Source organism: Urocitellus parryii, chromosome 6 (assembly GCF_045843805.1).
Source record: "Urocitellus parryii isolate mUroPar1 chromosome 6, mUroPar1.hap1, whole genome shotgun sequence".
In the NCBI taxonomy this organism is placed as follows: domain Eukaryota; kingdom Metazoa; phylum Chordata; class Mammalia; order Rodentia; family Sciuridae; genus Urocitellus; species Urocitellus parryii.
The window spans coordinates 88,573,956-88,590,229 of NC_135536.1; the positions used below are offsets into that span (position 1 = coordinate 88,573,956).

At 37.0% G+C, this 16,274-nt stretch overlaps 1 protein-coding gene and 1 non-coding gene across 2 annotated transcripts in view; one reads left to right on the forward strand and one right to left on the reverse strand.

The window, feature by feature from the left end:
- Positions 1–4,784: 4,784 nt before the first annotated feature.
- Exd1 (exonuclease 3'-5' domain containing 1) overlaps positions 4,785–16,274 on the reverse strand; it is a 50,407-nt gene continuing 38,917 nt past the window's right edge. The window contains exons 11-13 of the mRNA XM_026392219.2: positions 12,929–13,072; positions 10,210–10,401; positions 4,785–6,451 (exon numbers count right to left, since the gene is read on the reverse strand). Coding sequence (XP_026248004.1) covers positions 5,792–6,451; positions 10,210–10,401; positions 12,929–13,072 — 996 coding nt within the window. The 3' untranslated portion in view covers positions 4,785–5,791. The remainder of the gene's footprint in view (positions 6,452–10,209; positions 10,402–12,928; positions 13,073–16,274) is intronic.
- LOC113186224 (small nucleolar RNA U13) lies at positions 9,393–9,496 on the forward strand. Its single transcript, XR_003301248.1, has one exon. It is a non-coding gene; the product is annotated as a small nucleolar RNA U13 (small nucleolar RNA).

The window sequence follows — 16,274 nt, forward strand, 5'->3', positions numbered from 1 at the left end:
TATTTTTGTGTGGTACTGGGGATTGAAACCAGGGCCTCGCACTTGCTAGGTGAGCGCTCTACCACTGAGCCACAACCCCAGCCTGTATTACCTTTTTTCTGTATTCTAGTTGTTAATATTTTGTCAAAGACTTTTGCATCTTTGTTCATGAGAAATATAGTTGTAGGTTATAGTTTTATTGCAATTTTGTCTGGTTTGGTATCAGAGTTATGCTGATCTCCTAAAATGAGTTAGAAAATGACCCTTCCTTTTTTTAGTCCCTGAAAGGATTGATATTATCTCTTCTATTATTTGATAGAAATTCATCAATGAAGCTATCTGGTTAAAAAGTTTTCTTTGTGAGAAGTTCTTAAATTATGAATTAAATTTCTTTAATTCATTTAGAGGTATTTAGATTTTCAATTGCTCCTTGATTCACTTTTATTTATGATTTTCAATGAATTTGTCTATTTCAATTAAGTTATTCAATTTGTGGGCATAGAAATTTTCATAGTGTACCCTTATTTACTTTTTTTTTAAGTTATAGATGGGCACATACCTTTATTTATTTTTATGTAGTTCTGAGGATCGAACCCACTACTAAAGTGCTAAAGCACTCTACAACTCCAGCCACCTTTATTTACTTTCTTTTTGATGGGGGACTGGGGGAACGGGGATTGAACTCAGGGCCACTCAACCACTGAGCCATATCCCCAGCCCTTTCTCTTTTTTTATTTAGATACAGGGCCTTGCTAAGTTGCTTAGGGCCTTGCTAAATTGCTGAGGCTGGGTTTGAACTTTCAGTCCTCCTGCCTCAGCCTCTCCCAGCCACTGGGATTATAGTCATGTGTCACAGTGCTTATTTACTTAAAAATTTTTTGTTTTTGTTTTTGTAGTTGTAGATGAACAACATGCCTTTATTTTATTTGTGTATTTTTTTTAAGTAATGCCAAGGATCTACCTAGTGCCTCCCACGTGCATGGCAAGTGCTCTGCCACTGAGCTACAGCCCCAGGCCACTTATTTACTTTTTAATATATATAGAATCTGCAATGACAGCCTCTCATTTCTGATATCAGTAAAATAAATCTTTTTTTTTTCAATGTTGTTCAATCTGGTTATAAAGATCAACTTTATTGATCTTTCCAAAGAATTAACTTGAGGTTTCATTGACTTTCTGTCTTCTTTTAATTTTATTGAATTTTATCATTATTATTTTCATTTTCTACTTACCCCAACTTTAATTTGCTCTTAGTTTTCTAGATTAAAATACAAGCATAGATCAATAATTTTATATCTTTTTTTGTTTTGTTACATAAGCATTTAAAGCTACATCTCTTGGGCTGGGGATGTGGCTCAAGCGGTAGCTCGCTCGCCTAGCGTGCCTGCTGCCCGGGTTCAATCCTCAGCACCACATACAAACGAAGGTGTTGTGTCCGCCAAAAAACTAACAAATAAATAAATATTAAAAAATTCTCTCCTCTCCCCCCCCTCCCCCCTCCCCCCCTCTCCCCCCTCCCCTTCTCTCTCTCTCTCTCTCTCTCTCTCTCTCTCTCTCTCTCTCAAAGAGGGAGAAGGTGGGAGGGGAAGATGAGAAAGGGGGAGACTCCACTCTCCAGATACAAAATATATACCCTATAGCCATGCCCCCAAGGAAACACTTCCTCCAGCCACACCCACCTGCCTCCAGCTACCAGTTAATCCCATCAGGGATTAATTAACTGATTAGGTTAAGGCTATAGCCCAATCATTTCTCCTCCAAACCTTCTTGCATGTCTCACTGGTGAGCTTTTCAGGGATACCACATATAAACCATAACAGGTGATATTACAGCTCATGATAAAACACCCAGTGTTCAAACCCCAGAACCAAAAAACAAACATGGAAAACATTTATGTATAAAATGAAGAATTGGAAAAAAACTGAATACCAAAATACAGTCCATTAAATACAAACAATACTGCATCCTCTTAGATAAATGCCATCTTAAAAATCTTTGTAAAGGTTGTGAAACAGCATAGGAAATCATTCATAAATCAGGAAATATACACACATATGATTACAACTATATGGCAGAAAGAAATTCCACCTGTAGAGGTGGAATGAACAAAAGTGTTACTTGCTTTTTCCATTGGGATAGAGGAGACATTTTTTCCTATTCCTCTGCATTTTCCAAATTCTATTAAATAGTATGCTAACTTAAAAATGAAACATTGACTGAATATGTTGGCTCTTAGGATTTAAAATGGAAAATACACCAAAAAAAAAAAAAGCACAGGAAAAGTATTTATAGTATGGTTGTAATTCTGTTTCAAGTGTACATTTGTATGATGAAAGAGTAAGAGAATAGAGAGAAAAATGTCAGAATACCAAGAAAGGTTGAAAAAAGTGGAATGGTAGTTGAGAATTTTTTTCCTCTTCATTTTCTAGATTTTCTGTAACTTATTTACTTGTTTTTCTTTTGTAGTAAAACCTTTTTGATAACTGTACCTAGTTGCAATAGATGAAGTTAATTTCCCCCAGGCTCCCTGTGTTAGAGATACACCTCAGGCTTCATCTCAACAGGCTGCTGGGGCTTGCTTTGTGTCAAAATAATGAAAGGCATATAGGACATTTAAATTCTACCTTGTCATGTTAGGATTTATCAAGCCCTTAGAAAGATAAAAGGCAAAGCTTCTACAGTGGCTTTTCTACTACAGCTGAAAATAATGATGACTGGGCCAAGAAGCCAAGAAACATGGGTTCTATTCTCATTTTTGTTCAGGGAGGTCATTTAACCTAATTTCCTAATTCTAAAATTTTAAGAGTCAGATTACTAGTCTGTAATTGAAGGTCACATATAGAAAACCCTGCTAAGTAGGGCAGATGCAGAAAATTAGTGGTAGATTTGAGCAAGTTTCTAAAAGTACAAGGGGAAGAACTCAACAATGGGTTGAAACACAAGCATCAAGATTTTTCCAAGAAATCTTAGGGCATAGAACACCCAGGTACTTTGTATACCCTATCTAGCAAAGAACAGAACTTTATGGCTGGTCCTAACTCCCAGCTAAAATGAGGATGTGGAGAAAAATGCAGTTTTGAGTACATGAGTGTTACACTGAGAAAACACCCCAAAAGCTCATTTAGTTTGGCGAGTCAAAGTATATCTCTACCATACTGTCCAAAAGAATTTTGTGAAAAGACTAGGGATATAGCTCAGTTGGAAGAGTGCCTGCCTAGCATGCACAAAGCTCTAGGTTCAATCCCCAGCACCAATAAAGTAAAATAAATAAAATTAAATTAAGTTAAAATAAAATAAGAATTTTGTGAAATGACAATAATGTTTTAAATCTGTTCTGTTCTCTATGGTAACCACTTGCTATATTGGACCACTGAGTACTAGAATTGTGACAAGTGTAACTGAGGAATGGAATTCTAGTTTTATTTATTTATTTATGTACTGGGGATTGAACCAGGGACATCTTAAATGTCTCCAGCCCTTTTTTTTTTTTTTTTTTAATTTATTTATTTATTTATTTATTTGTTATTGGCAGACACAACATCTTTGTTTGTATGTGGTGCTGGAGGATCGAACCCGGGCCGCACGCATGCCAGGCGAGCGCGCTACCGCTTGAGCCACATCCCCAGCCCCTCTCCAGCCCTTTTTATATTTTGTTTTGAGAGACGGTCTTGCTAAGTTGCTTTAGCTGGCTTTGAACTTGCCATCCTCCTACCTCCGCCTCCTAAGTTACTGGTATTACGGGCATGCACCACCACACCTGGCTCTTAATTTTAAAATTAAATAGCTACATGTGGCTAAAGGCTATCATATTGAGCCTTTTGTTTGTTGTTGTTGTTTGATCATGGGGATTGAACCAGAGGCTTTACCACTGAGTTACATCCCCAGCCATTTTTATTTTTTGTTTTGAGAAAGGCTCTTGCTATCCCAGCAGCTCAGGAGGCTGAGACAGGAGGATCTCCAGCTCAAAGCCAGCCTCAGCAATGACAAGGTACTTAGCAACTCAGTGAGACCCTGTCTCTAAATAAAATACAAAATAGGGCTGGGGATGTGGCTCAGTAGTTGGGTGCTCCTGAGTTCAATTCTCAGTACGAGAGAGAGAGAGAGAGAGAGAGAGAGAGAGAGAGAGAGAGAGAGAGAGAGGGAGACTTGCTAAATTGCTGAAGCTGCCCTTAACTAGGATCCTCCTGACTCAGTGTCCCAAATAGATGGGATTACAGGTCTGCCCCACCATGCTCAGCTGTTCTTATTCAAGCACAACAAAACTTATGCAATGAAAGAAAAATCCTTTTTTAATATGAAAACTATTGCATTTTATACTTCCTAGTGTGTCTGTGTATGTGTCTGTATGTGTGTGTGCTATGAGTAGTAACTTAATGATTTTATAAGAAGCTAAACAATTCTAAGAATTTTACAGGAATTTACACCCCTTCTAGAGTAACCCTAGAGTAACCACATTCTGGGCTCAACCTGAAAATGCATTCACCTAAAATGATCCAGCAAGCACATTAGCTCCAAGTGACTTTCTAAACTAGGGACAAGGTGAGACAACGCAATTTTGGGCTGAGGCGACTATTGTTGGATATGCCTAATCTTAAACCCAGACTAAGTCTGGGTTCTGCAGTTAGGAAGGGCACAGCAATTCTTTCTTTAGCACTCAGAATCAGCTGGTACACACAATGATGTTCCTAAGCTGGACTGTCCCTACATTTCCCCTAAGTGCAATAAGTAATAACAGTCAAATTATAGATTTCTAAACTGTACTATAGACCTGGAAATCCAGATATATTCCAACGTCTTCCTACCTAACCCCATTAAGGAAAGAGAGAGTTAACCTAATGCCAAAACAGGTTTATTGGTTATTTTATGCCAAAGAATGTGAGTAATTTGCAAGTACTCAAAATAAAAAAGGCTCGAAACAAGCTGCCTCCCTTTTACCCTAAGAAAGTATACCAACTCCAAACTTCAAGTTCACATAATAGACACACTAAAAAGAAATGCAAAGCTCCTGCTTTGTTAGGAAATAAATAAAAACTGCTGAAAGTAAATTAAATAAGAAAAAATTAAAATTGAGATACTGATTCCTACAATAACATCAACTATTGTTTGTCTAAAACATAAGACCAATAAAACATTCAGAATTTAGGCATAAAGTTATATTTTAAGAGGAGAAAAGTACTGGCAATTTTTTGTAGCTCCTCTGGCAGCTCCATACATGTAGGCTAAGAAAAGAAAATGAACATAGGTTTATGATAGCTAAACCTTTGAATATGGTACTTAAAAATCACTTCTATATACCTGACAAGAATAGGTACTCTAGAGTCTATTCAAATGTGTTCATATATCACCCTCTAGTTTTTTGTTCATTTGTGTTTTTTTTTTTACTAAAAAAAGTACTACCAATATTTTTCAGCCTATGAATAGGAATTTTGCAGATCCCCCTTCAAACAAATCTGAAAGCCAAAACACAAAGCAAAAATTTTAAATGACAGATCCTTCCTGATTTTTTTTTTTTCCAAGATTTTTCCCTTCTTCAAATCCTCTTAATCCAAATTATGAGAAATAATTTACTCTGTCCACTGGCAACATTTCTGCATAGTGACATAATCAGAAATTGTACTTCTTTCATTAGTTATTCATTCTCATTCTAACCCAAATATCAGGAACTCAGCAGTAAGCAAGAGGATATAATTTTCCCTGAAGCCTATAATGGAGGCATACAAAACTTACAACATGAGAAACTTAAGCATTTCGAAAGGCCCTGTATGGCAGAGAAATGAGCCATCTTTATGGCCTCAGGGACAAACTATAAATCCTAAGGCAGATTTAAAGAAGGATTTATCCATGAATCTGTTTTCTCCAAGGCTGGACATGGAGGGAGTGTGGAAATCACAGCTTTTTTGAAAGGATGAAAGGTGTCAGCTGGTGACACTCTGGTTTCCTGAGGAAGAGAAGAAGACACTGAAACTTCTTGCTTTGTGCATGTGAAATCTTCCTTATTTTCCACCATCAATAACTGTTCTATCTCTTCTTTCAAAGAAAAACTTGCCTGGAACTCATGCTTGGGTATTATAAAGTGTTCTTTCTGAGTTATTCTTTGCTCCTTTAACCCTTTTAACTCAGGACAAATGAGTTTGTTACTGGAATTGTCACTGGCTTCTCCTTCCTTTATGGGAGGTAGATGAGACTTCACTGTTGTTTGTTTGGCTCCTTCTTTCAAAAAATTCACATCCTCATGAAATTCCGGAGATGTAAAACTTGGAGCTTTATCTATTCTAGAATTTTTACAAAATAAGAAGCCTCTGACTTTTTCCTCTTTTCCTGTTGTCTCTGCCACTGATTTCTTTGGGCGTAGCTCAGTCCTTATTAGGAGTCCCTTGGCATTCACCTTATATTCTTTTGCAGCTCTCTCTCTGCGCTCCTTCTGGAAGTCCTTGAGTTGAAGTAGCTCCTCTGGAAGCTCCATACATGTAGGCTAAGAAAAGAAAATGAACATAGGTTTATGATAGCTAACCTTTGAATATGGTACTTAAAAATCACTTCTATTATACCTGACAAGAATAGGTACTCTAGAGTCTATTCAAATGTGTTCATATATCACCCTCTAGTGTCTTCAACTATAATTGTACTATTTTTGAGCAAAAATATTTTGAAAAGGTAATGAGTCCACATGTGTGTGTACATATGTATGTGTAAAGATTATACAGGGAAAGTGAGTCTTCCAACCTGGCCCCAGTTGCCTTAGCAGATCTTCTAAAAAGCTGTTTCTTGTGTAACCTACCAGAGGAAGTCTGCATATATGATTATAAGTGTATACATATACACCTTATTACATGTTTATATTTCCAATGCATTACTTTTTTATTATTTTTGCAATACTAGATATCCAACCCAGAGCCTTGCCCATGGTAGGCAAGTGCATTACTACTGAGTTACACTCCCAGTCTTGATGGCATCTTTGGTTTTTCCCCTAACTTTTAATGTTGGTAACTAAAATCTACACAAATGATACCATACATTATATATTCTTCAGCATCTTGTTTTTGATTGTTTTTTTTTTTTTTTAAAGAGAGTGAGAGAGAGGAGGGGGACAGAGAGAGAGAGAGAGAGAGAGAATTTTAATATTTATTTATTTTTTCTTAGTTCTCCGAGGACACAACATCTTTGTTTGTATGTGGTGCTGAGGATCGAACCCGGGCCTCACGCATGCTAGGCGAGCGTGCTACCGCTTGAGCCACATCCCCAGCCCCATCCCCAGCCCCAATTGTTTGTTTTTTTACTAAAAAAAAAAATGTTTAGGAGATTGTTCCATATTAGCATTTCTAAGGGCTATGTGGACATATTGTAACTTACTTAACCAAACCTGTTGTGTCCCCCACCCCCAACACACACACACACAAACAGAGTGACCTACCACTGAGCTATGTCCCCAGGCCTTTTTATTTTTCATTTTGAGGCAGGATTTAGTTACATTGCCCAGGCTGGCCTCAAAGTCCTGTTCTCAGACAATGTTTCTGCTTCAGCGTCTCAAATAGCTGCTATTACAGGCACATGTCACTAGGCCCAACTATCACACCAAGTTTGCAAAGTCAAATTTATGAATTTTTTATGTATGAACTTCGAGTATTTTTGTTAGGTTAAAAAATTCTTGTATTAAATTTTAAAAATTATTTTTGTAATAATTTTCTAATTTCACTAAAAAATTTTTTAATAGTAGATGGACACAATACCTTTATTTTATTTATTTATTTTTATGTAATGCTGAGGATAGAACCCAGTGCTGCACATGTGCTAGGCAAGTGCTCTACCATTGAGCTACAACCCTAGCCCCATCTAATTTCACTTTTTTATACAACTACTTGATCCAAGGAGTTTATTTTGTTGTAATGAAAGAGAACAATCCAACTCTGGCTCTCCTCCTCTATATTTGTAAATTAATTGCCTAAGACCCTTTACTGAATAATCTCTCCCATTGATTGGAAATGCTAATTTATCACAATCATCTTGGCAAATTGATACTGAGTTTATTTCTTGGCTCTCTACTTCATTCCATTGACCTGCTTAGTCATGTATCAGTCAAAAAATGTTTTAGGGCTGGGATTGTGGCTTGGCGATAGAAAGCTCGCCTGGCACAGGCGGGACCCGGGTTCGATCCTCATGCACCACATAAAAATAAAGGCATTGTGTTGTGTCCATCTATACCTAAAAAATAAATATTAAAAAAAAGTTAATTAAGAAAATGTTTTAGTGTAGCTTTGTTTTAATATTTTACAAAGCCAGTCTTCTTTCAGCATACTCCTTTTCCCAAGGTTTCCTGGCTATTCTTGCATATTTACTGGTTTTTACAAAGTCTGTAATGACAATCTGTCATAATAATCCAGGTATTACTATTTTTTTTAATTTTTTTTTTTTTTTTTAGTTCTCGGCGGACACAACATTTTTGTTTGTATGTGGTGCTGAGGATCGAACCCGGGGCCGCATGCATGCCAGGCCAGCGTGCTACCGCTTGAGCCACATCCCCAGCCCCATGGTGTTACTATTTTTATGGGAATAGAATTAAATTCAAAGATTAATTTAGGAATAATCAATAGCTAAAAATTTTAGTGTTCCCATTCATTTAAGTGTTCTTTTACACTGTGTAGTAATATTAAAATGTTTGCTTCATTTATATGTCTTTTTTTTTTTTTTTGGTACCAGGGATTGAACCTAGAGGCACTTAACCACTGAGCCACATCCCCAGCCCTTTTTATTTTTTATTTTGAGATAGGATCTCACTAAGTTGCTTAGGGCCTTGCTAAGTCACTGAGGCTGGTCTTAAACTTGCAATCCTCCTGCCTCAGTCTCCCGAGCTGCTGGGATTACAAGTATGCGCCACCACACCTGGCAACCTGTATTTTTTGATACAACTATACATAGGATGTTTTCTCCTATTATATTTTCTAGCTGTTTATATAGATTTAGAAAACCTATTAACTTTTATATTATTACTATTTTGTTAAATTTTCTTTTTGCTTATGGCAGCTGTTTGTTTGTTTGTTGTTGTTTTTTGGTACTGGGATTTTTTTCCACCATGGAGCTACATGCCCGCATTTTTTATTTTGAGTCAGGGTCTTGCTAAATTGCTTAGGGTCTCACTAAGCTGCTGAGGCTGGCTTTGAATTTGTGATTCTCTTGCCTCAGTCTCCAAGTTGCTGGGGTTACAGGCATGCACCACCATGCCTGGCCCAGTGTATTAGAAAAGTACCGATCCATTCTGACTTTAATCAGTAATGCATGTAAAGGATTATACAAATTTTTTTCAGCATTTATGAGATAATCATAAATCTTTCTTGGCTCTACAGAAAATGGAGAAATATCCTAATATTGAACCATGTTTGGAACTAGAATCCAATAACACATTAAAATAAAAATATATAGGTCTTTTGTAGTTCATAAACATGATAATTAGGTTTTCATGATATTGTGTGAGATGTTCCTTCCTCAAGCCTTTCTATGATATTGGCACATTTCTGGTCTGACATGAAAAAAAAAAAGCAAAATATCATACATTTAAGTGGAGTTTGTATACATCTTTATTTATTTATTTATTTAATTTTTTAGTTGCAGTTGGACACAATATCTTTATTTTATTTATTGTTATGTGGTGCTGAGGATCAAACCCAGCGCCTCACACAAGCTAGGCAAGTGCTCTACAGCTGAGCCACAACCCCAGCCCCTACATCTTTATTTTTTAAATTGCCATATTAATTGTACATACTTATTTTAATATATATATGTATACAATGTGTAGTAAGTTGAATAAATATTGAATTGAATAAATATTTTGGGCTTTGTCAGCTGTAAACTTTGTCTCATATACAGACAGTCTTTGACTTATGATGGTTGACTTATTTTATATATATATATATGTGTGTGTACATATTTATATTTATTTATTTTCTATTTATCTATCTATCTGTCACCAACTGCTCACTTATACACTCTTATGTTACACTGGCTGCATAAAAATAATTCATAAAATCTTATGTTTACTTGATTGACAGAAACATTCATTGGAAACATGATGATTTGGGGAAAAGGTGCTGAAAGGGATGGATCAAGCACAAACCATATTCTCTTTAAGAATATTTATCACTAAGTCTGCCCATGAAAGTTACTATGGTTATGATGAATCGGTATCATTGTGCCCTCGTGAGGAAGAGGCAAAAACTGCAGAAAAGGAGGTGCACATACCTCCATGCCTGCAAGCCGGTCTGCAGACCCTTCTCTATAGGTGTTTAGGTACCCATCCACCAGGGTAGTTAGATCAGACATCATCTCATCCATAAGTACCAAGCGAAGGGGTAGCAGGTAGGTTGCCTCCAGGGCCAAAATTTTCAGCAAAGAGGGTGGAAGAGGTCTTGTGAACCACACTTCTGGATTCTCCTAGAAACACCCAAACAATTTTTTTTTTTAATGAAGAGTAAGTAAAACTTTACAGAAAATAATTGTATAAAGGTTGCTTAATCTAAAATACTGTTATTCCCTTCTATTTTTACCTCCTACTTTCACACCATCAGTAGCTTTCTGAGTGCATGCATGCACCCATACCCATACATATACAGGGTGCATGAGAGACACAGGGAGATTGGTCAATCAGGAGTTCTGAAAGTTGGAGGCAGCAGACTGGAGTATATGTCCAAATTTGTAGACAGTATGGTTATGATCTAAGTTTATATTCAAGGATACTGGTGGTCATAATATAAAGAAAATTTATATTATTTTTGGGAGAAATAACTTGGATAATTTTGTTTCCATCAGCTTAATTCACTTTCTTTTTTGGGGGGGGGGGTACTGGGTATTGAAATAGTTGCTTAAACACTGAACAACATCTTAAATTGCCTAGGCTGGCTTTGAACTCGAAATCTTACCATCTCAGTCTCTGGAGTCACTGGGATTACAGGGGTGTGCCACAGCACCCAGCTTAATCCAAATTCCTACAAAAGTTTCCCAATTATCCCAGCATGGAATTATATTTCAGAATACTTTTTTTGGGGGGGTAAGAGCAAGGTGGGGGTACCAGGGAATGAACCCAGAGGCACTTAACCACTGAGTCATATCCCCACCCCCACTTTTTTTTTTTTAAAGAAAGCAAACAACCTAACTTAATTTTTGTTTTTCTGGTACTGAGTATTGAACTCAGAGGCACTCTATCACTGAGCTTATCCAAGGTCCTTTTTAAATTTTGAGAAAGGTCGTCACTAAATTGCCAGTCCAGCCTCTAATTTGATATCCACCTACCTCAGTGCCCCGATGCAGTTGGGATTACAGGGGTGAGTCACCAAGCAGAGCTTAATTTACTTTTTTTTTTGTGTGGGGGGGACCAGGGATTGAACTCAGGGGCATTCAACCACTGAGCCACATCCCCAGCCCAATTTTTGTATTTTATAAGAGACAGGGTCTTACCAAGTTACTTAGCTTCTCACCATTGCTGAGGCTGGCTTTGAATTTACCATCCTCCTGTCTCAGCCTCCAGAACTGCTGGGATTACAGGCATGTGCCACAGTAACTGGCCAGGTCTTACCTTACTTTTTAAAATTAAAGATGATAAATAAGTCAGGCATAGAGGTTCACACCTGCAATCCCAGTGACGAAGGAGGCTGGGCAGGAGGATTACAAGTTCAGGTCAGTTTTGGAAATTTAATAAGAACATATTTCAAAATAAAAAGGGGGTGTGCCCATGAGTTGAATCCCAGTGCCATAAAAAGAAAAAAAAAGATGACATACAGATGGTAAATAAATACAGAAGATGCTCAACACTATGAGTGTTGAATTAAAACCATATATTTTCAATACCCATAAGAATGACTAAAATTAAAAAGAGTGACCAAGTGTTGGCAAGGATGCACAGGAACTAGAAACTTCATACACTTCTGGATGGGAATGTGAATAAATAGAGGCCCATTGGAAAACAATTTGGAAGTGAAACATAACATCTACAATATCACCTATCAATTCTATTCCTAGATACTTGTCAGATAGAAGTGAAAAGTATACATCAACACAAAAGCCTATCCACAAATATTCATACAATTCATAGCAACACATGAGTAAACTGTGATATATGCACACCACAGAATACAACTAGGCAACAAAAAGAAGTATATTATCATACTATAACATGATAACTCTCAAAATAATTCTGTTAAATGAAATAATCCATACGTACATACTGATTGATTCTATTTCTACAGTAGGTCATGGAGAGGGAGCTATACAGATTTTTTCCCCCTTATTTTGGTGATAATTTCACAGGGATATACCAATGTTGAAACTAACCAAATTGTACATTTTATATATGTGTAATTTATTATGTCCATCTCATTCCACCATCTTTCCTGCCCCCATACCCCTCTCCCCACCCCTCTCTCCTCTTTGCCCAGACCCAGCCCTTTTTATTTTGAGAGTGGGTCTCACTAAATTGATGAGGCTTGCTTTGAACTTTAATCTTTCATGCCTCAGCCTCCCAAATTTCTTGGATTATAGGTAGGCTCAAGAAAGCCTGGTTTTATTTCAGAGTACTTTAAAAATGATAATCAACAAATCTTTTCTCCACCTGAAACCTTTTTCTACTTGGCACAACTAAGATTCTGGCAATGCTCATATGCTTACATGGCAGCCAACAGCCAGGTGCACCAACAATTTAGAAACATCCAGACCATTTATTTATTTATTTATTTATTTATTCATTCATTCATTCATTCATTCATTCAGACAGATTCTCATGAAGTTGCTTAGGACCTCATTAAGTTGCTGAGGCTGTCTTTGAACTTGTGATTCTCCTGCCTCAGCCTCCAAAGCTCCTTGGATTACAGGCATGTACCATTGTACCTGGCAATATAATAGACTATTAATGGTGCTCAAGAAAACACTTGAAAAAATAACATCAAATGGGATATCCCTTAATACTTACCAGAATCACTTTTTGTCTTTCTTCTAGAAAGAAGAGATATTTAGGAGCTACTTTAAGGTGTCTAGTTAAATTTTCCTGCAGAGTACTGATGCAATTTGGAAGAAAGCCACCTGTTTCCATGGAAAACTGAAGGACATCTGCTACCTGCAGTGTTAAAAAAGACAAATTAACCAGTTAACTGTATACAGAAAACTATCTCAAAATTATATTAAAAACTATTTTAGCCAGTAGTGGTGAGTCATGCCTATAATCCCAGAGGCTCAGTAGGCTGAGGCAGGAGGATCCCAAGTTCAAAGCAAGGTTCAGAAATTTAGTGAGGCCCTAAGCAATTTAGTGAGACTCTGTCTCAAAGTAAAAAAATAAGGGCTGGGGGCTGGGGCTGGGGCTCAAGCGGTAGCGTGCTCGCCTGGCATGCATGCGGCCCGGGTTCGATCCTCAGCACCACATACCAACAAAGATGTTGTGTCCGCCAAGAACTGAAAAATAAATATTAAAAATTCTCTCTCTCTCTCTCTCACTCTCTCCCCTCTCTCACTCTCTCTTTAAAAAAAAAAAATAAGGGCTGGGGTTGTGGCTCAGTGGTAGAACGCTTGCCTAGCATGTGTGAGGCACTGGGTTCAATTCTCAGCACCATATATAAATAAATAAAATAGAGGTCCATTGACAATTTTAAAAAACTTAAATAAATAAAAATAAAAAGAGCTGGAGATATGGCTCAGTAGTTGAATATACCTTGAATAGCCCTGGGTTCAATTCCTGGTACCAAAAAAAAAAAAATCTATTTTAAGTTTTTAGTTTTAACTCTCTTAAAAACTATTTTAAACTGGGTGTGGTGGTATACACCTGTAATCCCAACAGCTCAGGAGGTTGAGGCAGGAGGATTGGGAGTTCAAAGCCAGTCTCAGCAACTTAGCAAGACCCTGTCCTAATAAAATATAAAAAAAGATTGGAGATGTGGCTCAGTGTTTAAGTATCCCTGAGTTCAATCCCCAGTACCAAAACCAACAACAACAAGAAACTATTTTAAGAGAAATACTTTAAATACCATTTTCCCCAAGGATCCACATTAGGCCACACCACCAGGAAATTTAAAGTTGTTTATTATTTTGAAATAATTTTTAAAAGTAGAAACCACTGACTTTTTTTCTGTTTTTGTTTTTCTCTCTCTCCGTCTCTTTCTCTCAGGGCCTTGCTAAATTGCTGAGGCTGGGTTTGGACTTGTGAATCTCCTGCCTCAGCCTCCTGTGCCCCTGGGATTATAGCATGCATGACTACACCCAGTTCAAGCCCTTAAAGGTTTTTAAAATTTTTTTATTGTTTCTTTTTAGATATGCATGACAGTAGAGTATATTTTGGCATATTAAATATACATGGAGGGGTTGGGGTTGTGGTTCAGCTGTAGAGCGCTCGCCTTGCATGTGGGAGACCCTGGGTTCAATTCTCAGCACCACATACACAAATAAACAAGTGAAATAAAGGTGTTGTGTCCAACTACAACTAAAAATAAATAAATAAATATTTTAAAAAAGAGTATGACATCACTCAAAAAAAAAAAAAACATACATGGAGGGCTGGGGTTATGGCTCAGTGGTATGGCGGTTGCTTAGCATGTGTGAGACACTGGGTTTGATCCCCGGAACCACGTAAAAATAGAAAATAAAGGTATTAAGTCCATCTACAACTAAAAAAAAAAATTAAAAAAAAACATGGAGTATGGAGTTATACTAGTCGTGTATTCACATAAGAACATAGGAAAAGTTATGCCTGATTCATTCTACTGTCTTTCCTATTTCCAAACCCCCTTCCTTCCCTCATTTCCTTTTGTCTAATCCAATGAACTTCCCTCCCTCCACCATTTTTTTTTTAATTGTGAGACAGGGTCTCACTAAGTTGCCCAGGCCAGCCTCAAACTCGCCATCTTCCTATCTTAGTCTCTCTACTAGCTGGGATTACAGGAATATGCCACCACACCTGGGTAAAGTGTTCTTATCCACTTTCTTTTATTTGCCTAGTATAATGTCATTTACTATACTTTGATGCCTGTGTGAACCAAAAGGAAAAGAAAGGAAAGGACTGGGCAAAGGAAAATAAATTTGACAATTATTTTCTATTATCTATTAGCAACTTTATTAATAAAAGTTTTGGTATGAAAAGCTAATCAAATTAAGAATTTCAATACCTAGGGGCTGAGGTTATGACTCAGTGCATGTTTGAAGCACTGGGTTGGATCCTCAGTACCACATAAAAATAAATAAATAAAATAAAGGTATTGTGTCCATCTACAACTAAAAAAATATTAATTTTTTTAAAAAATAATTGCAATAACTATTTATGGTAGGCTGAATAATGATCCCCATAATATGGCATTCTAATCACTGGAACCTTTGAATATTATTTGATATGGCAAAAGGGACTTCACCACTGTGATTAAGTTAAGGACCTAGAGATGAGGGGATTATCCTTTATCACCTGGGCGGACTCTAAATGTACCCACAAGTGTTTCCTTCTTTCTTTTTTTAATTTTTTAGCTGTATTTAGTATTATTTATATTTATTTATTTTTATTTTTTTTATTTGTAGATGGATGTAATACCTTTATTTTATTTATTTATTTTTATGTGGTACTAAGGATCCAACCCAGGGCCTCACACACACTAGGCAAGCACTCTAGCACTGAGTGACCACCCCAGCCCACAAGTGATACTTTAAAAAGGAGACAGGGAGATTTTACTATGGTCAGAGGAGAAGGTGACCCAGTGGTGGTAACAGAGAAAAGAAAGATGCATTTTAAAGATGGAGGAAGGGACCATAAGGCAAGGAATACAAGTAGTCACTAGATACTAAAAAGTAAAGGAAAGTCTCTCCCCTTGAGAGCCTCCATAAGAAACCCTGCTGACACACTGACTTCAACCTAGGAAAAGTGATTTGAGACTTCTGATCTCCATAATTGTTTGATAATATATTTGTGTTGTTTTAGATCACCAAATTTGTGGTGATTTGTTACATCAAGAATAGGAAATAAATATACTGCATTAACGGAAAACAAATTGGTAAAATTCTAAATTCCTGTTTTTGCATTATGGAAATCTAAAAAGAAAATTTTGGAAAGATATGCTGGAGGCTACACTAGAAATACATATGAGTTCTAATCAAGAAGCCTAATGGAGCAGGTGCACTGTTGTGGGCTCGGGAGGCTGAGGAGGAGTATTGCAAGTTCAAGGCTGGCCTCAGCAATTTAGTGAGGACCTAAGCAATTTAGTGAGACTATCTCAAAAAAATGGTGGTTACTTAGCTCACTGGTAAATTGCCCCTGGATTAAATCCCTAGTACCCCATCTCCTCACCCCC